The following is a 26,814-nucleotide window of genomic DNA, read 5'->3' on the forward strand; positions in this document are numbered from 1 at the left end:
TGACTTCCTTTACTGCTTCTTCTATTTTTTTCCTTCTCCTTGGCCACTTGTGCATTAGTGAGTTGCATATCTTTCTTGCCCTGTTCTATTCCCTGTGTAACTTCCTCCATCTGTGCTGGCAAAAGCTGTTTCTCCTGTTGAATTTCCTTACCTAACCTATTGTAGTCATTTATGTTTAAATTTACTTTAACTTCTTCCAAAGCTATTTTTAAGAGTTTATTTTCTTCTTCCATGGCTTTGCAATTTGTTTCCAATTGATTCTTATCCTTGCGCAAGTCTTTCACTAAACCCTCAAGACATAAAACTTTGCTATTCAAATGGTCATTACTTTCTTTCAATTTACTAATTATTTCTACATGAGAGTTCACTATAGTATCTAAATTTACCAACTTGTTATGTAGACTACTAATATCAATGCTTTCTTCATTGAATCCCTCAAAATCAAGCTCTGTTTTGTTTTTCCCCTTGCCAGTGGCCATCTTGAATGTTCTTCTCTGCACTGTAAACACTAGGGCAACTTTTTCTCATCTGATTTATCACTTCCCTTAGCACTTTCCTGTTATCTCACCTATTTTTCAAGAGCACTATACCTTTATGTTCTCTGGGACACCACTCACTACCATCAACCTGTACTACAATACTTAGGATTGTTGAAATATGCTGGAGCTCCTCTGATGCAAGTGTTGACCCTAGGGGTGTCTCCTTTTTTTTCATTTTTTTTTTTTTTTTTTTTTAAGTTTAATTAAGTAAGGTAAGTTTAATTACCTAAGTGTAATTACCTAAGTGTAGTTACAGGATGAGAGCTACACTCGTGGTGTCCCATCTCCCCAGCACTCTAGGTCACTTTGAAGAAGGCACGGATCTGGGGGGGCCAACAGGGTTGTAGTTGATGTGCTGGCCTGTGGGCCACTCCAAGCAACAACCTGCTGGACCAAGTCTTCACACAAGTCGAGCCTGACCCCAGGCCGGTCTTGGGAAGTAGAACTCCCAGAACCCACTCTAGCCATACGAGTGCTATTGTTGCGTTGTTGCCATACTTTTGTAAATAGAGTGGTAGACGGCTAGAACAAGTTTAGTGAGAAGGTGGTGGAGGCCAAAAGCGTCAGTAATTTCAAAGCATTATAAGACAAAGAGTGCTGGGAAGACGGGACACCACGAGCATAGCTCTCATCCTGTAACTACACTTAGGTAATTACACTCACTCACTCACTCTCTCACTCTCTCACTCTCACTCTCTCACTCTCACTCTCTCACTCTCACTCTCTCACTCTCACTCTCTCACTCTCACTCTCTCACTCTCACTCTCTCACTCTCACTCTCTCACTCTCACTCACTCACTCTCACTCACTCTCTCACTCTCTCACTCTCTCACTCTCTCACTCTCTCACTCTCTCACTCTCTCACTCTCTCACTCTCTCACTCACTCTCTCACTCTCTCACTCTCTCACTCACTCACTCACACTCACACACTCAAAAATGAAATCTTCAGAGAACCAGACACAATAAGAATTCCAGAGAACAACATTGAGCGGATAGAGGTGTCTAGAGATGAAGTGGAAAATATGCTAAAGGAGCTCGGAAAGAACAAAGCAGCTGGCCCAGATGGCGTTTCACCATGGGTTCTGAGAGAATGTGCATCTGAGCTCAGCATTCCACTTCACCTGATCTTTCAGGCATCCCTGTGTACAGGAATCGTAGCAGACGTGTGGAAACAGGCTAACATAGTTCCAATCCACAAAAGTGGCAGCAGGGAAGACCCCTCAATTATAGACCTGTATCATTGACAAGTGTAATAGTGAAAGTATTGGAAAAGCTAATCAAAACTAAATGGGTAGAACACCTGGAGAGAAATGATATAATATCAGATAGACAGTATGGTTTTCGATCTGGAAGATCCTGTGTATCGAATTTACTCAGTTTCTATGATTGAGCCACAGAGATATTACAGGAAAGAGATGGTTGGGTTGACTGCATCTATCTGGACCTAAAAAAGGCTTTCGACAGAGTTCCACATAAGAGGTTGTTCTGGAAACTGGAAAATATTGGAGGGGTGACAGGTAAGCTTCTAACATGGATGATAAATTTTCTGACTGATAGAAAAATGAGGGCAGTAATCAGAGGCAATGTATCGGAATGGAGAAATGTCACAAGTGGAGTACCACAGGGTTCAGTTCTTGCACCAGTGATGTTTATTGTCTACATAAATGATCTACCAGTTGGTATACAGAATTATATGAACATGTTTGCTGATGATGCTAAGATAATAGGAAGGATAAGAAATTTAGATGACTGTCATGCCCTTCAAGAAGACCTGGACAAAATAAGTATATGGAGCACCACTTGGCAAATGGAATTTAATGTAAATAAATGTCATGTTATGGAATGTGGAATAGGAGAACATAGACCCCACACAACCTATATATTATGTGAGAAATCTTTAAAGAATTCTGATAAAGAAAGAGATTTAGGAGTGGTTCTAGATAGAAAACTATCACCTGAGGACCACATAAAGAATATTGTGCAAGGAGCCTATGCTATGCTTTCTAACTTCAGAATTGCATTTAAATACATGGATGGCGATATACTAAAGAAATTGTTCATGACTTTTGTTAGGCCAAAGCTAGAATATGCAGCTGTTGTGTGGTGCCCATATCTTAAGAAGCACATCAACAAACTGGAAAAGGTGCAAAGACATGCTACTAAGTGGCTCCCAGAACTGAAGGGCAAGAGCTACGAGGAGAGGTTAGAAGCATTAAATATGCCAAAACTAGAAGACAGAAGAAAAAGAGGTGATATGATCACTATGTACAAAATAGTAACAGGAATTGATAAAATCGACAGGGAAGACTTCCTGAGACCTGGAACTTCAAGAACAAGAGGTCATAGATTTAAACTAGCTAAACACAGATGCCGAAGAAATATAAGAAAATTCACCTTCGCAAATAGAGTGGTAGACGGTTGGAACAAGTTAAGTGAGAAGGTGGTGGAGGCCAAGACCGTCAGTAGTTTCAAAGCGTTATATGACAAAGAGTGCTGGGAAGACGGGACACCACGAGCGTAGCTCTCATCCTGTAACTACACTTAGGTAATTACACACTCTCACACTCACACACCCTACACACCCCTGTGACACCCCTAGGGTCAACACTTGCAGCAGAGGAGCTCCAGCATATTTCAACAATCCTAAGTATTGTAGTACAGGTTGATGGTAGTGAGTGGTGTCCCAGAGAACATAAAGGTATAGTGCTTTTGAAAAATAGGTGAGATAACAGGAAAGTGCTAAGGGAAGTGATAAATCAGATGAGAAAAAGTTGCCCTAGTGTTTACAGTGCAGAGAATAATAATAATAATAATAATAATAATAATAACAATAATAATAATAATAATAATAATAATAATAATAATAATAATAATAATAATAATAATAATTTTTATTTAGGTAAGGTACATACATAAAGAGATTTTACAAAGTTTGTTGGCTTAATAGATAGAGCTAGTACATACAATGCCTAAAGCCACTATTATGCAAAGCGTTTCGGGCAGGAAAAACATTAATGACTAAAGCTTAAAACTAATGGGTAAAAAGAATAAAATGTGTTGAGAATAAATAAAAATAGAGGTAAAAGAGGGGGGAACATTGTTGAAAAAGCAGCACAAATACAATTACAAATTATTACAGAAAATTGCATTCAAACAGCGTTGATTTGAAAAAAAAAAAAAAAAAAAAAAACATACATGGGTTGACAACAGAGGGGTAAGGTAGGTTACAGGGAATTTATTAGGTATAGCTTCGTTTTTAACAAACTGGTTGAGAGAGGTACAGTCTTTAACATGGTTGAGAAGGTCATTCCACATTCTGGGCCCCTTGATTTGTAGAGCATTTCTGGTTTGATTAAGTCGTACTCTAGGAATATCAAAACTGTATTTATTTCTGGTGTGGTGCTCATGGGTTCTGTTACAACCTTCTATGAAGCTTTTGAGATCAGGATTGGCATTATAGTTTAGCGTTTTATATATGTATAATACACATGAGAGAATGTGCAGTGACTTAATGTCTAACATATTCAGAGATTTGAGTAGGGGTACCGAGTGATGTCTGGGGCCAGAATTGGATATTGTCCTAATAGCAGCTTTGTGTTGAGTAATTAGAGGACGTAAGTGATTTTGGGTAGTAGAGCCCCAAGCACAAATACCATAGTTGAGATATGGATAGATAAGGGAGTAATAGAGAGTCACCAGGGCAGGGCGTGGTACATAATATCTGATCTTAGAAAGAATGCCCACAGTTTTTGAAACTTTTTTTGAAATGTTTAGAATGTGTCCCTGGAAATTCAGCTTGTGGTCAATGAGAATGCCAAGGAATTTGCCATCTAATTTGTTACAAATTTGGGTATTGTTTATTTTGAGATTTATTTGATTAGAGGATTTATTGCCAAACAGAATATAGAAAGTTTTGTCAATGTTAAGGGTGAGTTTGTTGGCAGTTAGCCACAGAAGGACTTTATTTAGCTCAGTATTTACTGTGGCATTTAGAGCAAGGGGATCAGGACTGGAGTAAATGAAGGTTGTGTCGTCAGCAAATAGAATTGGTTTGAGGTGTTGGGAGGCATTTGGAAGGTCATTAATGTAGATGAGAAAGAGGAGAGGGCCAAGTATGCTGCCCTGGGGAACACCAATGTTGATGGGTAGGGTGGGAGAAATTGTATTATTCACAGAAACACATTGGAGCCTGTCAGTAAGGTAGGATTTGAGGTATTGTAGGGAGTGTCCTCTGACACCATAATGATGTAATTTAAGAAGAAGGTTTTGGTGGTTGACAGTATCGAAAGCTTTACGCAGGTCCACAAATAACCCAACAGGGAACTCATTTTTATCAAGAGCTGTATGAATCGAGTTAAGCATACTAATAAGTGCATCGTTAGTGCTTTTTTTGGGCCTGAAGCCATATTGGCAAGGGCTAAGTATATTGAGTTTGGCTAGATATGAGTAAAGCTGCTTATAGATTAGTTTTTCAAAAATTTTTGACAAGTTTGGCAGGATTGATATAGGTCTGTAGTTGTTAACATCTGTGAGATCACCACATTTGTGGACAGGCATTACTCTCGCTTTTTTTAGAATATCTGGAAAGGTTTGGAGTTAAAGTGACTTGTTGAAGAGCAAGAACATTCAAGATGGCCGCTGGCAAGGGGAAAAACAAAACAGAGCTTGATTTTGAGGGATTCAATGATGAAAGCATTGATATTAGCAGTCTACGTAACAAGTTGGTAAATTTAGATACTATAGTGAACTCTCATGTAGAAATAATTAGTAAATTGAAAGAAAGTAATGACCATTTGAATAGCAAAGTTTTATGTCTTGAGGGTTTAGTGAAAGACTTGCGCAAGGATAAGAATCAATTGGAAACAAATTGCAAAGCCATGGAAGAAGAAAATAAACTCTTAAAAATAGCTTTGGAAGAAGTTAAAGTAAATTTAAACATAAATGACTACAATAGGTTAGGTAAGGAAATTCAACAGGAGAAACAGCTTTTGCCAGCACAGATGGAGGAAGTTACACAGGGAATAGAACAGTGCAAGAAAGATATGCAACTCACTAATGCACAAGTGACCAAGGAGAAGGAAAAAAATAGAAGCAGTAAAGGAAGTCAAACACTGCAGCAACCAAGATAAAACAAACATTAGGCTAGAAGTGAGGAAAGAATTGGCATCTAACCCGAAGTTGGTGCAAAACACAGTTGATCGGAGTAAGTCCCTGATCATTTTTGGCTGCAAAGAAAAGGTGATAACATCTAGGTCAGAAAGAGCTGTAGAAGAAGCTAAAGTAGTAGATCAAATTGTTGGCCTCGTAGAAGGTCTTACAACCATAGAGAATGTGTGCGACTACAGGAGAATAGGCAGGTACGTAAAAGGGAAAGATCGACCTTTGAGGATCACCCTAAACGGTGCCAAACAGATGGAAGAAGTACTAAGGAATGCTAGAAAATTGCAAAGTGATGAGGATGGGAAAGGGTGGTCGTTAAGACGAGATCTTTCAAAAGAAGATAGCGAGAAGCTGAAACTGAACCTCGCCGAGGCAAAACATTTAAATGAGAGCAGGAATGAAGAAGAAATAAATTCTTTTTTCTACAAAGTGTTAGGGGTAGGCAAACCAGTAAAGTGGTACATAAAGGCAAACCAACAAAATCAATAGAGAGAGGGGGAGTGAAGAATAAGGAGAGGGGGAACAAGTTCCTGAAGATTGCATACACCAACATAGATGGAGTGAGATCGAAGATACTGGAGTTAAGTGATGTAATACAGCTGCAGACACCAGACATTGTTGCACTCACGGAGACAAAACTTGAAGATGTAATTTTAAATGACGTCATATGCCCAAGGGGCTACTCAATTTGGAGACGGGACAGAAAAATTAGGAAAGGCGGTGGCGTTGCTGTGCTGGTAAAAGAACACCTAAAGGTGAACGAAATAATGACTGCCAATCCACAAGAAGTTGACATAATAGCACTAGAGATCTGCCATGAGGATGATAAACTAATGATAATAAATGCATATAGTCCACCGCCAACCAGCACATGGTCAAAGGAGGAGCAAGATAGTAAACGTGAAGGTCTTATAACAATAATGAGAGAGATTATAGCGAGAGCGGATAACGATAGATCACGACTGTTGATAGTCGGTGACTTCAACTTGAAATCCATAGACTGGGAAGCATATGAAGCTAAAACAGAAGATTTTTGGACCTGTAAATTTGTAGACCTCATCCTGGAAACATTCTTGTATCAACATGTTAAACAAGCTACGAGGATGAGGGAAGGGGACGTTCCCTCCATGGTAGATTTGATATTTACCAGGAAGGAGGAAGAGATATTTGACATTTAGTACCTTCCTCCCTTGGGTAAAAGTGACCATGTCTTTTTGGGAATAAAGTATGCAATGCGTTATAAGCTGGAAGAAAATAAGGAGGTTGAAGCAGTTGAAAAACCAGACTTCAGGAGAGGACATTATGGTGACCTTAGAAATTTTTTTAGTGAGTATAATTGGACAGACTTGATGCTAGGCAAGGAAGTGAATGAGATGTATGTCAAGGTTTGTGAAATATATGATAAAGGCACAAAAAAATTTATACCAAAAGAGAGATGCAGAACTAGGAAACAGGATTGGTTCAATAGAAATTGCAAGAGGGCTAGAGACCAAAAGACACGAAAATGGAATCAATACAGGAAGAGGCCGAACCCCCAAACATACCAGCGATACAAAGATGCGAGAAACAACTACACGGCAGTGAGGAGAGAGGCAGAAAGAAATTTTGAAAAAGGGATTGCAGACAAATGTAAAACAGAACCAGGTCTATTCTATAAATTCATAAACAAAAAATTGCAGGTAAAGGATAATGTTCAGAGGTTGAAAATGGGAAATAGATTCACAAAAGATGAAAAGGAAATGTGTGAAACACTAAACGAAAAGTTCCAAAGTGTGTTTGTACAAAATTAGATCTTTAGGGAACCAGATACAATAAGAATTCCAGAGAACAACATAGAGCACATAGAGGTGTCTAGAGACGAAGTGGAAAAAATGCTCAAGGAGCTCGGTAAGAACAAAGCAGCTGGCCCAGATGGCGTTTCACCATGGGTTCTGAGAGACTGTGCATCTGAGCTCAGCATTCCACTTCACCTGATCTTTCAGGCATCCCTGTGTACAGGAATCGTAGCAGACGTGTGGAAACAGGCTAACATAGTTCCAATCCACAAAAGTGGCAGCAGGGAAGACCCCCTCAATTATAGACCTGTATCATTCACAAGTGTAATAGTGAAAGTATTGGAAAAACTAATCAAAACTAAATGGGTAGAACACCTAGAGAGAAATGATATATCAAACAGACAGTATGGTTTTCGATCTGGAAGATCCTGTGTATCGAATTTACTCAGTTTCTATGATCGAGCCACAGAGATATTACAGGAAAGAGATGGTTGGGTTGACTGCATCTATCTGGACCTAAAAAAGGCTTTCGACATAGTTCCACATAAGAGGTTGTTCTGGAAACTGGAAAATATTGGAGGGGTGACAGGTAAGCTTCTATCATGGATGAAAAATTTTCTGACTGATAGAAAAATGAGGGCAGTAATCAGAGGCAATGTATCGGAATGGAGAAATGTCACAAGTGGAGTACCACAGGGTTCAGTTCTTGCACCAGTGATGTTTATTGTGTACATAAATGATCTACCAGTTGGTATACAGAATTATATGAACATGTTTGCTGATGATGCTAAGATAATAGGAAGGATAAGAAATTAAGATGATTGTCATGCCCTTCAAGAAGACCTGGACCAAATAAGTAGATGGAGCACCACTTGGCAAATGGAATTTAATGTTAATAAATGTCATGTTATGGAATGTGGAATAGGAGAACATAGACCCCACACAACCTATATATTATGTGAGAAATCTTTAAAGAATTCTGATAAAGAAAGAGATCTAGGGGTGGTTCTAGATAGAAAACTATCACCTGAGGACCACATAAAGAATATTGTGCAAGGAGCCTATGCTATGCTTTCTAACTTCAGAATTGCATTTAAATACATGGATGGCGATATACTAAAGAAATTGTTCATGACTTTTGTTAGGACAAAGCTAGAATATGCAGCTGTTGTGTGGTGCCCATATCTTAAGAAGCACATCAACAAACTGGAAAAGGTGCAAAGACATGCTACTAAGTGGCTCCCAGAACTGAAGGGTAAGAGCTACGAGGAGAGGTTAGAAGCATTAAACATGCCAAAACTAGAAGACAGAAGAAAAAGAGGTGATATGATCACTACATACAAAATAGTAACAGGAATTGATAAAATCGACAGGGAAGATTTCCTGAGACCTGGCACTTCAAGAACAAGAGATCATAGCTAAACACAGATGCCGAAGAAATATAAGAAAATTCACCTTCGCAAATAGAGTGGTAGACGGTTGGAACAAGTTAAGTGAGAAGGTGGTGGAGGCCAAGACCGTCAGTAGTTTCAAAGCGTTATATGACAGAGTGCTGGGAAGACGGGACACCACGAGTGTAGCTCTCATCCTGTAACTACACTTAGGTAATTACACTTAGGTAATTACACACACTATAAATAAAAATATACTGTAACCACGCTATTATCCGGGATTCGAACATCCAGAAAACGTCCTTATATGGCCAAAATCATGACCGTATAAAGTTCTCAATATCCGGCTAAAATGGGCATGGGAGCCGGATAAAAGCTGGTTTAGCTGGATAAAAAATCGGAGCCGGTTAATTTGCTGCCGATGTTACACTGTCCAGACAGTCAACCGGATAATCATTGAATCATCTGGATATGAAAGCCATGGGGCGGGCCGTACCATATTAATTCCATCTGCCTGTGGCTCGAGACGCATGGTGGAGGAGGGGGTGGGGTGGGTGGGTGGTGTCGGGAGGGTGGGAGGGGAGCGTCGGGAGAGACTACCTGGGTACAGGAATTACCATTAATTTTATAACAATTCATCATAGCCAAAAACAAATGAAATAAGTACTAGTAATTATGTTAAGGACTATCTTACAGGTAACTATCCACAGTCTCTGTACCTAAAGCCTACTAATTCCACTGATGTCAATGAGATAATCCTTTCCCTTAAAACCAAGTCTAGTGCCCTTGAGGAGATACCAACTTTAATTTACAAAAAAAGTCTCCAGATCTTTAGCCCCTGCTATTGCATTGCTCTTCAACAAGTCACTTGAACTCCAAACCTTTCCAGATATTCTAAAAAAAGTGAGAGAAACCCCTGTCCACAAATGTGGTGATCTCACAGATGTTAACAACTTCAGACCTATATCAATCCTGCCTAACCTGTCAAAAATATTTGAAAAACTAATCTACAAGCAGCTTTACTCTTATCTAAAGCACAATATACTTAACTCTTGTCAATATGGCTTCAGACCCCAAAAAAACACTAACAATGCACTAATTAGTATGATTTACTTGATTCATGCAGCTTTTGATAAAAATGAGTTCCCTGTTGGGTTATTTGTGGACCTGCATAAGGCTTTTGACACTGTCAACCACCAAAACCTTCTTCTTAAATTACATCATTATGGAGTCAGAGGACACTCCCTGCAGTACCTCAAATCTTACCTTACTGACAGGCTCCAGTATGTTTCTGTGAATAATTCAATTTCTCCCACCCTACCCATCAACATCGGTGCTCCTCAGGGCAGCATACTTGGCCCTCTCCTCTTTCTCATCTACATTAATGACCTTCCAAATGCCTCCCAACACCTCAAACCAATTCTATTTGCTAACGACACAACCTTCATTTACTCCAGTCCTGACCCCCTTGCTCTAAATACCACAGTAAATACTGAGCTAAATAAAGTCCATCTTTGGCTAACGGCCAACAAACTCACCCTTAACATTGACAAAACTTTCTATATTCTGTTTGGCAATAAATCCTCTAATCAAATAAATCTCAAAATAAACAATATCCAAATTTGTAACAAATTAGATGGCAAATTCCTAAGCATTCTCATTGACCACAAGCTGAATTTCCAGGGACACATTCTAAATATATAAAAAAAAAGTTTCAAAAACTGTTGGCAAACTTTCTAAGATCAGATATTATGTACCCCGCCATGCCCTGGTGACACTATTACTCCCTCATCTATCCATATCTCAACTATGGCATTTGTGCTTGGGGTTCTACTACCCAAAATCATTTACGTCCTCTAATTACTCAACACAAAGCTGCTATTAGGACAATATCCAACTCTGGCCCCAGACATCACTCAGTACCCCTACTCAAATCTCTGAATATGTTAGATATTAAACACTTTCGCCCGGGCATGACACAGCATTGCGTCATCCGTTTACTGTCGGTAATACCGTGGATGACGCAGCGTTGCGTCATCCACTTTAAATAATCGCCAAAAATCAGGTTTTTATCCAATTTTTTGGGGACTGGTTTTAAAATGTGCGCCGATGTCTTCCCATTTTCTCTGTTGAGCCTCGTGGCCCTCAGGTGGCTTGGCACACGCCGTGGGCCCATTGTTTTCGCTCCACTGTTGTGACCAATGTCGCCTCCCCTCGCATCTCAAACGTGTGAACATTTTGGCTATTTTCCGTGGCTATATTTCTTACTGCGGCTTTAGAAACTATCTACCCTTACTCCACGATGGATAGTGATCATGAACAAGGCCCTTCCAGGAAGAAAATTGCGAAAGAAAGGCTTGAAAAGGGAGGGAATTGGGAGTGTAGCTGGAAGGTGTCTGAGCGCTCACCCGTGGCGAACGCGTGGCCCGTCTTCAACTTGTCGGCGGTTGGAGCGTGACCATGTTTTATATTTTATATGCTAATGTTCCTCTAGAGAATTCTATTGCGAACCCATTGAGACCAAAATGAAAGACCTAGGACAAAAATTGAGGTGACCAGAGTGAAAATAGTGAAAACATTTTATTGCGTTTGCGCGCTCCTGGGTAACTCGTTTGCACTTTCTCTGTTTGCTGCGGGTAATTAGCCGGGCGTTTGGAGTTTATATGCATTTAGTGCTGTAGAGAATTCTATTGCGAACACAATGATACCAAATTTAATCTCGTAGGACGAGAATTAAGGTGACAAAGTTGAAGAGAGTATACACTTTTCAGAATTTACGCGCGCTCCCGTGACACCCTGGGTCCCATATCGCACAGTTGAGGGGTGGCGCGCGGGGTGCACAAAAGTGTTAAGTCACTGCACATTCTCTCATGTGTATTATACATATATAAAACGCTGAACTGTAATGCCAATCCTGACCTCAAAAGCTTCATTGAAGGTTGTAACAGAACCCATGAGCACCACACCAGAAATAAATTCAGTTTTGATATTCCAAGAGTACGACTTAATCAAACTAGAAATGCTCTACAAATCAAGGGACCCAGAATGTGGAATGACCTTCCCAACCATGTTAAAGACTGTACCTTTCTCAACCAGTTTAAGATCAAATTATTTGTTATTAAAATTTTTAAAATTATTTGTTCTCAACACATTTTATTCTTTATACTTAATTAGTATTAAGTTTTTAGTCAATGTTTTTCCTGCCCGAAACGCTTTGCGTAATAGTGGCTTTAGGCATTGTATGTACTAGCTCCATCTATATATCGAGCAATTTATATAAAATCTCTTATATGTCCCTTACCTGAATAAACATTTTATTTTTTATTTTTAGTTTATTTTTTAAACATTTTTGGCCAAGACTATGTCTGGTAGCAGCATCAATCCTTCTAGAGGTGTTAAGAGGAAGAAGGTTGTCCTAGCAATTCAAGACAAGTTACATGTTATACACCTCAACCAGTGAGGTGTCACAGACAAGCCAAGCACTTTCAACAAGTGAGGTGCAAGCATGTGCCTTTAACAAGTGAGGCATCACAAGCAAGCCAAGTGCCTTCAAGTGAGGCGCAAGCAAGCGCCTTCAAGTGAGGCGCAAGCAAGCGCCTTCAAGTGAGGCGCAAGCAAGCGCCTTCAAGTGAGGTGCAAGCAAGCGCCTTCAACAAGTGAGGCCTCACAGACAACCCAAATGCCTTCAACCAGTGAGGCTTCAGCAGCTGGCAGTCAAAACTAACTTTCCTTAATGAACTGTACAGTAATTTTAAGTCTTAATTTTGGTGTTGTGTTAGTATAGGTTACGTAAATTTTTAAGAATTCTTAACTTCAAGATGTGTGGCATCAATCAAGAAGACGAACACCAACAAGGTAAGTTGAGGTTTCTAGTTGAATATTTAATAATTATATGTGGCAAGGCAATTCAAATTATGTTGTTTGTAGTATAAAAATAGTTGGAAATGGTCACTTTTGGACTCGTAGGTGAAAAAGTACCATTATCCAGAACACGTGATAATCCGGCTGGGGGTCCTTCCCATATAGTCCGGATGATTGAGTGGAGACAGTAATTTAAAAGAGGAACTTTAGCTTACCTTGTTGTAGTTTGTTTTCTTGTGTGATATTGTAAATCTTGAAATGTTTCTGCCCGAAACACTGCGCGTACTAGTGGCTTTACAAGAATGTAATTACTACGCTATGTATCCTCACAATCCCAATGTACCTTCTTGTATATATATAAATAAATAAATAAATAAATGTGTAGTTCATGAAAATTTATGTAACAATCTCCGATTATCCAAATTTCTGTTCAGATATTGCGACTTTTTGTCAGAAAATTATCCAAACTTGACTTAGACTCTGTGCCAGTCTGCATTATCTGGCCAAATCACCAGTTATCCAAATTTATGTTCGGATATGGGGAAGTTTGCCAGAAAATTATTCAAATTTGATTTTGACCCAGATACTGTATTCAGTTCAGTGGACTTCGGATAACTCTGCTCATATAGTACTTGCTTACAATTGTGGTGGTATTTTATTTTTTATTTTTTTATTTAGATTGAGTAGACTGCATCTGGACTGGGTTTGTAATGATATGTAGTATAGATTTTTGAGGTTATATGGCAGATAATAACAAATAGGGACTACACCAGGGGGGTCATAGTCCCCATGGCGCAGTGGTAAAACACTTGCCCAGCGCTTCGCAAGCACTTTGGCCTGGGTTCGTATCCTGGCCGGAAAAGATTAACTAGGCGCCAATCCCTAACTGTAGTCTTTGTTCACTCAGCATTGAATGGGTACCTGGTTGTTCAACGATTTGGCGGGTCGTATTCCGGGAAAAATTAGGATTAAAGACCTGCCCAAAATGCTATGCATGCTAATGGCTTTACAAGAATGTAAGAACTCTTGTATATATCAATAAAATAAACAAAAACTATACCTTTATGTTGTACTCTACAAAATGCCCACACACAATTGGTGGCTGTATAAGCAGCAGCAGCATACACGCCCGCTGCTGCAGCTTTCATGTCATACACGTGCAGGTGATGGCTGGGGCCCCGCCGGTATGCCCACTGGTCACAACCACCCACAGGCACAAGAGAACCATTGTGGTACCAGCTTACACCTGAGAAAGCAATTTGACATTATTATTTTAGCAATTATAATAGAGTTATGTTATACAGTATGTTATGAACCCCCAACCCACAAATTGGAAAATATTGTCAAAAGTTAGTGACAATTTATGTTTATATTATTTGATTAAAGGTGTAAGAGAGAGACCTTCATGAAGGGTATAACTCAGTAGAGACATAGAAACAGCAGTGTTAAATGTTGGAAAACAGTCTCGAACTCTTGTTGAACACTGGCATCTGGAATCCCCGCCAATACAATAGTCAGTTCTCCACATGCGCAAAGCGTTGTCATAGCAAGAAAATGTCATCCCCAGAACAGTGTAAACAGCAAAGAAAATACATGTTAAAAAGTTGGAAAAGCTGGAAAATATGCTGGGGAAATATATGGAAACAACAGTGTTAAATAAAACACCCCAAACCATACATACATATAGCCAGCTCAGGTGAATAGAACAGTGTTAAATATTGAAAAAAAAGACAGCGTTGAATTTAATGAAACACCATTTTCTGGACGAGTCCCAGAGGCTTCCCGGAGCTATCCAGGCAGAATAGATATGAAAAACTTTCTGGCATCAGTCAATGTGCATGGAGTTCTTGCCTACTGGAGACCATGAGCAGGAACCTGGCCCCCTCTAGCAAGACACGAGGAGCAATGGCCTATAGAAACCCCCATGTGGTTGGGAGCATTCTATGTCTGCCATCGACTGGATCAGGCACCCAGAAAGGTAGGCGCCCCAAAACAAACCCCTATTCTGGTGAACCTATTGCTACCGAAAGCTGAAAGAGTGGACATAACTCCCCAAACGAAAATTAGCAAACAAACAATGTCATCATATCGCTGCACCATTGTCTGCACAACCTCCCCCTCCCTTCCTTGGGAGGGGGAAGGGGGAGCCCCAGACCTCCCATGCCAGTGATCCACCCTTCAGTTCTTAGGCTGGATGTCAAAATACGCAAAAAACATCGCCGACTGGAGGGACGGAAGGATGCCGGGAGCCTCCAGGACTCGCCCAGAAAATGGTGTTTCATTACAGTCAACGCTGGTTTTCTGGGGACAGCCCAGTTGGCTCCCGGGAGCTAACTACCTAAAGACAAGGTAAAACGAACTTACCAGGGCAGCAATCAGCCCTCACTCCTCAACGAGAAGCCAAGACAACTGGCTGCAAATGCCGACCCAATGCAACGTAAGCTTTACAATGACCAGGGACACTGATAAGGTAGCAAGTGGCCAGGACCCTGTTCGACCTCCAAAAACCCTGTGCCCGAATGTCAACCCAAGACATGTTGCTAAAGATGGCAGCCAAAGCAGCAAACTTATGCAAGTCGTGGACACGAGGATAGACCGCAGGCGGGCTAGCCTTAATAATCCAGCGGACGACTTGAGCCTGGGAATAGGGAAGAAGGGAAACCGGATCAACCCACAGCACATCCTCAGCCACCGAAGCCGTGGCGTGCAAATAACAGCGGAGAGCCACAACAGGACACAAGACATGATGCACCCAAGGCCTGACCAGCCAAGCAACAACCACCCAAAGACCCCTCCAAAAAGCAGCAGTCTCATTCTTTGCCAGAAAAGAAGGAGATGGCTGCAACCTAACAAACCTACCACCAGGACCAAAAGAGCAGAAACCCCTGCACTAGAGGAGAGTATGAGGCTTTACAATCCGACCTCCAGAGGCCAATGCCAACAGGGAAAGAGCCTTGGAAAAACAATCCTGAACTGAAGGGGCCACCACAAACTGAGAAGAAGAGAGGAAAGAGAGCACCCGGTCAAAGGACCAGGAGAGCCTAGTCCTTGAGCACCGGTCACAAAGCCCCAACCAAGAGACAACGCGTCTGTGAACACATCAAGCGAGGGCTCAGGTAGGCACCAAAGCACTGAACCCCGAAAACCCCGTAGAGGAAGCTGGTGATGCAGCAACCGATGCAAAGCCCCTGGAGACCAAACCCAGCGATCGTGAGAGAGGAAGAAGGGATGTCCTCGAAGGAACCAGAGCAGCTGACGAAGCCAAACCCGACCCGGCAGGTAGACCATCATGGCAGAGTTCAGCCTCCCTCACAAACCCCTTGAGCAACTGCTGTGTGACCCGGGAGCCCCACAGAAACAGGCAAAGGTAGGACTGCAGCTGAAGCAGAGACTCCAGAGGGAGCCACAAGGAAGTAGTCTGAGAGTCCCACACAAGACCCAGCCAAGACTGAACCTGAGAGGGAACCAGATGGGGGGCTTCCTCCAGCTCATCAAGAACCCAAACCCAGCAAGCTGGGAAAGAACCAAATCCCTGGCAAGTAGACATGTGGCCTGGCTGGGAGCCCACACCAACCAATCTTGAATGAAGGCCAGAACCCGAACCCCTAAGAGACGCAGGCGGGCCACCATGACCCGGATTAAGGCATGAGAAAATGCGAGGAGCCAGATTCTAGCCGAATGGAAGGCAACAAAAGCAGTAACCTTGACGCCCCACAACAAAACCGAGCCAGTCCCTGAACCCCAGATGAATTGGAACATGCCAACACGCTTCCTGGAGGTCCAGGGATACCATCCAAGCGCCCGACTTCAAAATAAGACGGACCTGGGACAGAGTAGTCACTCAAAACAAGGGACAATAAATGCATGAGTTCAGACGGGACAAGTCCAGAATGAACCTCAGAGCTGCGCAGTCCCATTTCGGAACCGGAGAACCAACAAGTCCAAAATAGGACGACAACTGCAAGAAGCTGCCTGTACACCACCACAACTCTACAAACAGCAAAGGACAAAAAGGCGAAAAAATCTAAGAGCCAGGGTCCAAGCGGATTTCAAGGATGAACCAAGCACCTCTTGCCAACATGCTTGATACCTGCTTGATGGGGTTCTGGGAGTTCTTCTACTCCCCAAGCCCGGCCCAAGGCCAGGCTCGACTTGTGAGAGTTTGGTCCACCAGGCTGTTGCTTGGAGTGGCCCGCAGGGCCACATATCCACCACAGCCACGCTGATCCGGAACTTCTCTTAGAAAACAGTCCAGTTTTCTCTTGAAGATGTCCACGGTTGTTCCGGTATTATTTCTTATAGTTGCTGGGAGGACATTGAACAACCGGGGACCTCTGATGTTTATACAGTGCTCTCTGATTGTGCCTATGGCACCTCTGCTCTTCACTGGTTCAATCTTGCATTTTCTTCCATATTGTTCACTCCAGTACGCTGTTATTTTACTGTGTAGATTTGGGACCTGGCCCTCCAGTATTTTCCATGTGTATATTATTTGGTATCTCTCTCATCTCCTTTCTAGAGAGTATATTTGGAGAGCTTTGAGACGATCCTAATAATTTAGGTGTTTTATCTCATCTATGCGTGCCATATATGTTCTCTGTATTCCCTCTATTTCAGCAATCTCTCCTGCTCTCAAGGGGGAAGTGAGTACTGAGTAGTACTCGAGACGGGACAACACAAGTGACTTGAAGAGTACAACCATTGTGACGGGATCCCTGGATTTGAAAGTTCTCATAATCCATCCGATCATTTTTCTGGCTGACGCAATATTTGCTTGGTTATGCTCCCTAAACGTTAGATCGTCGGACATCATTATTCCCAAATCCTTGACATGCTGTTTTTCTACTATGGGAAGATTCGATTGTGTTTTGTACCCTGTATTATGTTTCAGATCCTCATTTTTGCCGTACCTGAGTACCTGAAATTTATCACTGTTAAACATCATGTTGTTTTCTGCTGTCCAATTGAAAACTTTGTTGACATCTGCTTGTAGTTTTTCAATGTCTTCAGCAGAGGTAATTTTCATGCTGATTTTTGTGTCATCTGCAAAGGACGACACGAAGCTGTGACGTGTATTTTTGTCTATATCAGATATGAGAATAAGGAACAGTAGCGGTGCAAGGACTGTACCTTGAGGTACAGAGCTTTTAACATCGCTTGGACTGATTTTATCTGATTGACTGTTACTCTTTGTGTTCTGTTCGACAAGAAATTGAGTATCCAGCGTCCTACTTTTCCAGTTATTCCCACTGACCTCATTTTGTGAGCTATCACCCCATGGTCACATTTGTCGAACGCCTTTGCAAAGTCTGTGTATACAACATCTGCATTTTGCTTTTCTTCTAGGGCTTCTGTGATTTTGTCATAGTGGTTGAGTAACTGGGACAGACAGGATCTTCCCGCTCTAAATCCATGTTGTCCTGGGTTGTGCAATTCATTGTTTTCCATAAAACTAGAAATTTGATTCCTAATCACTCTTTCAAACACTTTTATTATGTGTGATGTTAGTGCAACTAGCCTATAATTTTTTGCCAAGGCTTTACTCCCCCCCTTGTGCAATGGAGCTATATCGGCAGATTTAAGTGCTGCTGGTATCTCCCCTATCCAGGCTCTTTCTCCATATTACGCTGAGTGCTCTCGCTACTGGTACTTTAAATTTCTTTATGGATATTGAATTCTATGAATCCAGCCCAGGAGCCGAGTGCATAGGCATATTGTCAATTTCTCTTTCAAAATCTTCCGAGTTTGTGGTCATATCCGTTATATTATCTGCAGCTTGAATGTCATTCATAAAGAAGCTGTCTGGGTCATCAACTTTCATATTGTTTATTGGTGTGCTAAACATAGCCTCATACTGGCTTCTTAGAATTTCACTAATCTCTTTGTTGTCCTCTGTGTACGTACCTTCATTTGTAATTAACGGTCCAATACTGGTCGAGGTTTTTGATTTTGATTTTGCGTACGTGAAAAAATATTTCGGATTTTTCCTTATCTCTTGTATAGCTTTCTGTTCCAATTCCATTTCCTCAGACTCGTATGATCGCTTCAACGTTTGTTCTATTTCTTCGATCTCCCTGCTTAGGCTTATTTTCCTTGCTTGTGATAGTTGTGTCTGCCGAAGTATTTCCTTTATTTTTTTCCTTCTCCTGTACAGTCATCTGCGTTCTCTTTCTAGAGTGGTCCTCTTTTTACCCCTCCTCACAGGCACGTGCTTCAAGCAGACCTTGTAAGCTTCAGCTGTCAGTTGAGCTATTCCCTGTGTGGGAGTTTTGTCGCTTAACCCTTCAATTGCGCATCGCATCATATGATGCTTTGACCGACTTGCAGTAAATTGCGCATCGCATCATGTGAGGCTTTGGAGTACTACGCAAGATTTAAATGCCCCGCGGATACACGGGGTTCACCACACCTTCATCAGGGATCTTGTAAACAGACGCCATTTAAAAAAAAAATTGTGGGCCAAACGCCCAGGTGTTATTGGCCTCGGTATTGAGTGAGCTACCAAGCCTGACGCACGCAGCATGAGCTAACAGCACTGCTGTTCAGCTTGTGACCACAGCATCGTCTAAAAATGCCATAATATACTTGTTCATGCTATTATGTACCGATGATATTATTACAGAAGACCCCTGACTGATAAAACTGACCAGGGTTCTGATAATAGCAGGATTGTGGTGATATTTAGCGCTGTGCACCATGGAGGGAGGAATAATGCTGTGGGAGGGAGGGTGGTGGCGATGTCTTCTGACTGTGTGTGGCCACCTTTTATTGACTGCACTCACCATACCAGCTTAGTGGTTCGCTATGGTGAACACAAATGCAGATATTTATATATAACATGTGTATTGAGGGTATAAACAGTAAGAGGAGAAGGTTCGGAGCCGCCATTTTGGTGAGGGTGTTGGCGTCGTCTGCACGACGCCACCGTGCTGACGACGATGTTGTTTACTGGTTACCACGATGGTCTTTGGGCACCATACCTGTTTACTTGTACAAGTATGGTGAATAAAACTGGTAGATATTTATATATAATGTGTGTATATAGCGTAATAACACCACAAATTGCATTGTTGGAGGAGAAATATTAGTGCGTCTGGCCTTGAGGGCGGCAGCCATCAGCTGACTGTGTGAGGTCCTACGTCTTTGTGCCTTTACTCACCATACAAGCTTAGATGTACAATTATGGTGAACAAAACATGTAAATACTTATATATAACGTCTGTATATAAAAGCAAAAACAGTATGGTGGGTGGAGAATGGTGGCAAGTCAGGTGAGGTGAGGGAGGGAGGGAGTGGCAGCCAGTGTAATTACCTAAGTGTAGTTACAGGATGAGAGCTACGCTCGTGGTGTCCCGTCTTCCCAGCACTCTTTGTCATATAACGCTTTGAAACTACTGACAGTCTTGGCCTCCACCACCTTCTCACTTAACTTGTTCCAACCGTCTACCACTCTGTTTGCGAAGGTGAATTTTCTTATATTTCTTCGGCATCTGTGTTTAGCTAGTTTAAATCTATGACCTCTTGTTCTTGAAGTGCCAGGTCTCAGGAAATCTTCCCTGTCAATTTTATCAATTCCTGTTACTATTTTGTATGTAGTGATCATATCACCTCTTTTTCTTGTCTTCTAGTTTTGGCATGTTTAATGCTTCTAACCTCTCCTCGTAGCTCTTAACCTTCAGTTCTGGGAGCAACTTAGTAGCATGTCTTTGCACCTTTTCCAGTTTGTTGATGTGCTTCTTAAGATATGGGCACCACACAACAGCTGCATATTCTAGCTTTGGCCTAACAAAAGTCATGAACAATTTCTTTAGTATATTGCCATCCATGTAATTAAATGTAATTCTGAAGTTAGAAAGCATAGCATAGGCTCCTTGCACAATATTCTTTATGTGGTCCTCAGGTGATAGTTTTCTATCTAGAACCACCCCTAGATCTCTTTCTTTATCAGAATTCTTTAAAGATTTCTCACATAATATATAGATTGTGTGGGGTCTATGTTCTCCTATTCCACATTCCATAACATAACATTTATTAACATTAAATTCCATTTGCCAAGTGGTGCTCTATATACTTATTTTGTCCAGGTCTTCTTGAAGGGCATGACAATCATCTAAATTTCTTATCCTTCCTATTATCTTAGCATCATCAGCAAACATGTTCATATAATTCTGTATACCAACTGGTAGATCATTTATGTACACAATAAACATCACTGGTGCAAGAACTGAACCCTGTGGTACTCCACTTGTGACATTTCTCCATTCCGATACATTGCCTCTGATTACTGCCCTCATTTTTCTATCAGTCAGAAAATTTTTCATCCATGATAGAAGCTTACCTGTCACCCCTCCAATATTTTCCAGTTTCCAGAACAACCTCTTATGTGGAACTATGTCGAAAGCCTTTTTTAGGTCCAGATAGATGCAGTCAACCCAACCATCTCTTTCCTGTAATATCTCTGTGGCTTGATCATAGAAATTGAGTAAATTCGATACACAGGATCTTCCAGATCGAAAACCATACTGTCTGTCTGATATTATATCATTTCTCTCCAGGTGTTCTACCCATTTAGTTTTGATTAGTTTTTCCAATACTTTCACTATTACACTTGTCAATGATACATGTCTATAATTGAGGGGGGTCTTCCCTGCTGCCACTTTTGTAGATTGAAACTATGTTAGCCTGTTTCCACACGTCTGCTACGATTCCTGTACACAGGGATGCCTGAAAGATCAGGTGAAGTGGAATGCTGAGCTCAGATGCACATTCTCTCAGAATCCATGGTGAAACTCCATCTGGGCCAGCTGCTTTGTTCTTACCGAGCTCCTTTAGCATATTTTCCACTTCATCTCTAGACACCTCTATCCGCTCTATGTTGTTCTCTGAAATTCTTATTGTGTCTGGTTCTCTGAAGATTTCATTTTGTACAAACACACTTTGGAACTTTTCATTTAATGTTTCACACATTTCCTTTTCATTTTCCGTGAATCTGTTTCCCATTTTCAACCTCTGGATATTATCCTTTACCTGCAATTTGTTATTTATGAATTTGTAGAATAGGCCCGGTTCTGTTTTACATTTATCCGCTATCCCTTTTTCAAAATTTCTTTCTGCCTCTCTCCTTACTGCTGTATAGTTGTTTCTCGCATCTTTGTATCGCTGGTATGTTTGGGGGTTTGGCCTCTTCCTATACCGATTCCATTTTTGTGTCTTTTGGTCTCTTGCTCTCTCACAATTTCTGTCGAACCAATCCTGTTTTCTGGCCCTGCATCTCTGTTTTGGTATAAATTTTTTTGTGCCTTTATCATATATTTCACAAAACTTGACATACATCTCATTCACTTCCTTGCCTAGCATCAAGTCTGTCCAATTATACTCACTAAAAAAATTTCTAAGGTCACCATAATGTCCTCTCCTGAAGTCTGGTTTTTCAACTGCTTTAACCTCCTTATTTTCTTCCAGCTTATAACGCATTGCATACTTTATTCCCAAAAAGGCATGGTCACTTTTACCCAAGGGAGGAAGGTACTGAATGTCAAATATCTCTTCCTCCTTCCTGGTAAATATCAAATCTACCATGGAGGGAACATCCCCTTCCCTCATCCTCGTAGCTTGTTTAACATGTTGATACAAGAATGTTTCCAGGATGAGGTCTACAAATTTACAGATCCAAAAATCTTCTGTTTTAGCTTCATATGCTTCCCAGTCTAAAAAAAACAGCCTGTCAGTCATGTGTAATTCCATTCACTTAGGCACTAGGAGACTCGAACCGCTGACCCCCATGCGTGTGAGGCCAAAGCTCTATCGACCGAGGTATTGAATGGTCTTAATATGTATGTGTATTAATAATCTTAATGTGTATGTGTATGTATGTGTGTGTGTGTGTGCGTGTGTGTGCGTATATATATATATATATATATATATATATATGTCGTACCTAGTAGCCAGAACGCACTTCTCAGCCTACTATGCAAGGCCCGATTTGCCTAATAAGCCAAGTTTTCATGAAATAATTGTTTTTCGACTACCTAACCTAACCTAACTTTTTCGGCTACCTAACCTAACCTAACCTATAAGGATAGGTTAGGTTAGGTTTGGTTAGGTAGGGTTGGTTAGGTTCGGTCATATATCTACGTTAATTTTAACTCCAAAAAAAAAAAATTGACCTCATACATAATGAAATGGGTAGCTTTATCATTTCATAAGAAAAAAAATAGAGAAAATACATTAATTCATGAAAACTTGGCTTATTAGGCAAATCGGGCCTTGCATAGTAGGCCGAGAAGTGCGTTCTGGCTACTAGGTACGACATATATATATATATATATATATATATATATATATATATATATACCTAGTAGCCAGAACGCACTTCTCGGCCTACTATGCAAGGCCGAGTCCACTTTTTATTATTAAAAGTCCACTGACGTCAATGAGATAATCCTTTCCCTTAAAACCAAGTCTAGTGCCCTTGAGGAGATACCAACTTTAATTTACAAAAAGCCTCCAGATCTTTAGCTCCTGCTATTGCATTGCTCTTCAACAAATCATTTGAACTCCAAATCTTTCCAGATACTGTATTCTAAAAAAAAGTGAGAGTAACCCCTGTCCACAAATGTGGTGATCTCACAGATGTTAACAACTACAGACCTATATCAATCCTGCCTAACTTGTCAAAAATTTTTGAAAAACTAATCTACAAGCAGCTTTACTCATATCTAGCCAAACACAATATACTTAGCTCTTGTCAATATGGCTTCAGACCCAAAAAAAGCACTAACGATGCACTTATTAGTATGATTAACTTGATTCATGCAGCTCTTGATAAAAATGAGTTCCCTGTTGGGTTATTTGTGGACCTGCGTATGGCTTTTGACACTGTCAACCACCAAAACCTTCTTCTTAAATTACATCATTATGGGGTCAGAGGACACTCCCTGCAATACCTCAAATCTTACCTTACTGACAGGCTCCAGTATGTTTCTGTGAATAATTCAATTTCTCCCACCCCTACCCATCAACATTGGTGTTCCTCAGGGCAGCATACTTGGCCCTCTCCTCTTTCTCATCTACATTAATGACCTTCCAAATGCCTCCCAACACCTCAAACCAATTCTATTTGCTGACGACACAACCTTCATTTACTCCAGTCCTGACCCCCTTGCTCTAAATACCACAGTAAATACTGAGCTAAATAAAGTCCATCTTTGGCTAACGGCCAACAAACTCACCCTTAATATTGACAAAACTTTCTATATTCTGTTTGGCAATAAATCCTCTAATCAAATAAATCTCGGAATAAACAATACCCAAATTTGTAACAAATTAGATGGCAAATTCCTTGGCGTTCTCATTGACCACAAGCTGAATTTCCAGGGACACATTCTAAATATATCAAAAAAAGTTTCAAAAACTGTTGGCATTCTTTCTAAGATCAGATATTATGTCCCCCACCATGCCCTGGTGACGCTCTATTACTCCCTCATCTATCCATATCTCAACTATGGTATTTGTGCTTGGGGTTCTACTACCCAAAATCATTTACGTCTTCTAATTACTCAACACAAAGCTGCTATTAGGACAATATCCAACTCTGGCCCCAGACATCACTTGGTACCCCTACTCAAATCTCTGAATATGTTAGATATTAATAAACACTTTCGCCCGGGCATGATGCAGCATTGCGTCATCCGTTTACTGTCGGTAATCACGGGCATGACACAGCATTGCGTCATCCACTTTAAATAATCGCCAAAAATCAGGTTTTTATCCGATTTTTTGGGGACTGGTTTTAAAATGCGCACCAATGTCTTCCCATTTTCTTTGTTGTGCCTCCTGGCCTGCAGGCGGCCTCCTGCACACGCCGTCGGCCCATTGTTTTTGCTCCACTGTTGTGACCAGTGTCGCCTCCCCTCGCGTCTCAAGCGTGTGAACATTTCGGCTATTTTCCATGGCTATATTTCTTACTGCGGCTTTAGAAACTATCTACGCTTACTCCACGATGGATAGTAATCATGAACAAGGCCCTTCCAGGAAGAAAATTGCGAAAGAAAGGCGTGAAAAGCATAAGCTAAGTAGTGTACAGGAGAAGTACAAGCATGTGAGACTAACTCCCTCTAAGTTTCAGGCTGTATTTGACGATTTGTCTGGGTCATCTAGTGAGAAAACTGATGTCGGTACTGATACTGATGCAAGTAGTGAACATTGAGAAACAGAGACGGCCGATGAGGATTTTGCTAGTGATGAAAGTGATGAAAGTGAGGAGTCTGAGGTCGAGACTGCCACTTGTGCACTGCGCGGTACTGGAGCTCGTGCCAGAGCCAGACGTACCACACGTACCACACGTACCACATGTACCCCAGTACCAACAGATTCTGATGATGGAAGGTGTAGTGACAATACTGCACCCTTTGTGGACAATTTTACAGGTACACCAGGCTTGACTGTTCCGGTACCTATCACTGTTCTTGGTTTCATTCAACTCTTTCTGACTCAAAATTTTTTGAAATATATTGCCTATAAAACTAATTTGTATGCTTCCCAAAATAAGGCAGGTACTGGGCAAAGGGCAAAGGACAAATCACAGATGGCAACCAGTGACAGTGAAAGAAATTGCCAGATATTTGGGACCGACGATCTTGATGGGTATTTGCCCGTTGCCAAGACTTAGAATGTATTGGCAAACAGGCAGATTCTGGCACATACCTTGTTTCAACACCTTTATGACTGGTAAACGATTTGAAACGATTGCTAGATATTTTCATGTTTATAACAATAAGTCCATACCACAAGGCCAAGGAGTTAACAAACTTATCAAAGTTCGCTCACTCATGCAATATCTCCTAAATAGATTCAAGAGAATATACATTCCCAATAAAAATTTGAGTTTGGATGAAGGGACAATGCCATGGCGTGGCCGTCTATCTTTCAAGACCTATAATCCCAATAAACCAGATAAATACGGAATAAAGCTCTACATGCTAGCTGAAGCCAACAGTGGCTACATTTATGATTTTGAAATTTATTCAGGAGTTGGGAAAACGACGATTGACACAGTTATGGCCTTGATTGAACCGCTGAAGGATAAAGGTTACCATTTATATATGGACAATTATTACAATTCGGTCAGATTGAGTGAGGCACTGCTTCAAGTAGGGGTATACACCTGTGGTACCCTCAGACTGCAGCGTGGTGCACCTAAATCCCTTCAGATGCAAGCAAAGGGTAAAGTGGCAGTAGATAAAACTTTATTCAAACGCAAGGACAATACTTTCATAATTTTGTGGAAAGATAAACGAATTGTTTCACTCATAACAAATTGCCACAATGCAGAAACACAACAGGTTCAACGCAGAAAACGAGTACGGAATCGTGATGGAACAACCTGATGGAGGTAACTGTCAACAAGCCGAATGCAATCTGTGACTACAATACAAACATGAAAGGTGTTGATCACTTTGACCAAATGATCAAATATTATCACTTCACAAGGAAAACTCACAAATGGACGAAGAAAATGACCTTCTATTTTGTGCAAATGGCTATCTACAATGCTTTTGTGATGTACAACTACTACACAACAGATAGAAGGAAACTGACATTACTCCATTTCCATGAACAAGTCATTGCTGCACTATTGTTCTATAAGTTTAGTAACTGGCCTGAGGAAGATGATGACATCCCACATGCTGCTGATGTCAATGCCAGTGGAGCCAATGTTGCAACACCAGGACCATCAACACCCAGACCTCCAACAGCAGGATCTTCAGGTGTGAGGCACCCATTATTCACTTCACCTGTACCTGCAGACTTACCTTCATCGTCTGAGTCAGAAGACGAGGCTGTGATTATCACTAGTGGTGCTTCTGTTGCAACAAGACCCCGTATTGTGGATAATCCAGACCACCTCAGCAGAAACTTGTCCCATACCCAAGTAAAGATACAGAAGCGTCTGAGGTGTCGTGTGTGCAAATTGTAGGGTAAAAAGAAGGACACACACTATAAGTGCAAGACGTGTGATGTGGTATTGTGTCCTGCACCACGCTACAGCAGATACCATCGAAAGAAAAAATTCTGGGCCAATAAGC

At 41.1% G+C, this 26,814-nt stretch overlaps 1 protein-coding gene across 5 annotated transcripts in view; it reads right to left on the reverse strand.

The window, feature by feature from the left end:
• LOC123772798 (uncharacterized) overlaps positions 1–26,814 on the reverse strand; it is a 352,704-nt gene that overhangs the window by 151,010 nt on the left and 174,880 nt on the right. For all 5 annotated transcript variants that reach the window (XM_069324451.1, XM_069324448.1, XM_069324447.1 and 2 more), the window contains one exon: positions 13,788–13,973. In XM_069324451.1, the coding sequence (XP_069180552.1) occupies positions 13,788–13,973 (186 nt within the window). The remainder of the gene's footprint in view (positions 1–13,787; positions 13,974–26,814) is intronic.

The sequence above is a fragment of the Procambarus clarkii genome, chromosome 14 (genome assembly GCF_040958095.1).
Source record: "Procambarus clarkii isolate CNS0578487 chromosome 14, FALCON_Pclarkii_2.0, whole genome shotgun sequence".
NCBI classification, from domain to species: domain Eukaryota; kingdom Metazoa; phylum Arthropoda; class Malacostraca; order Decapoda; family Cambaridae; genus Procambarus; species Procambarus clarkii.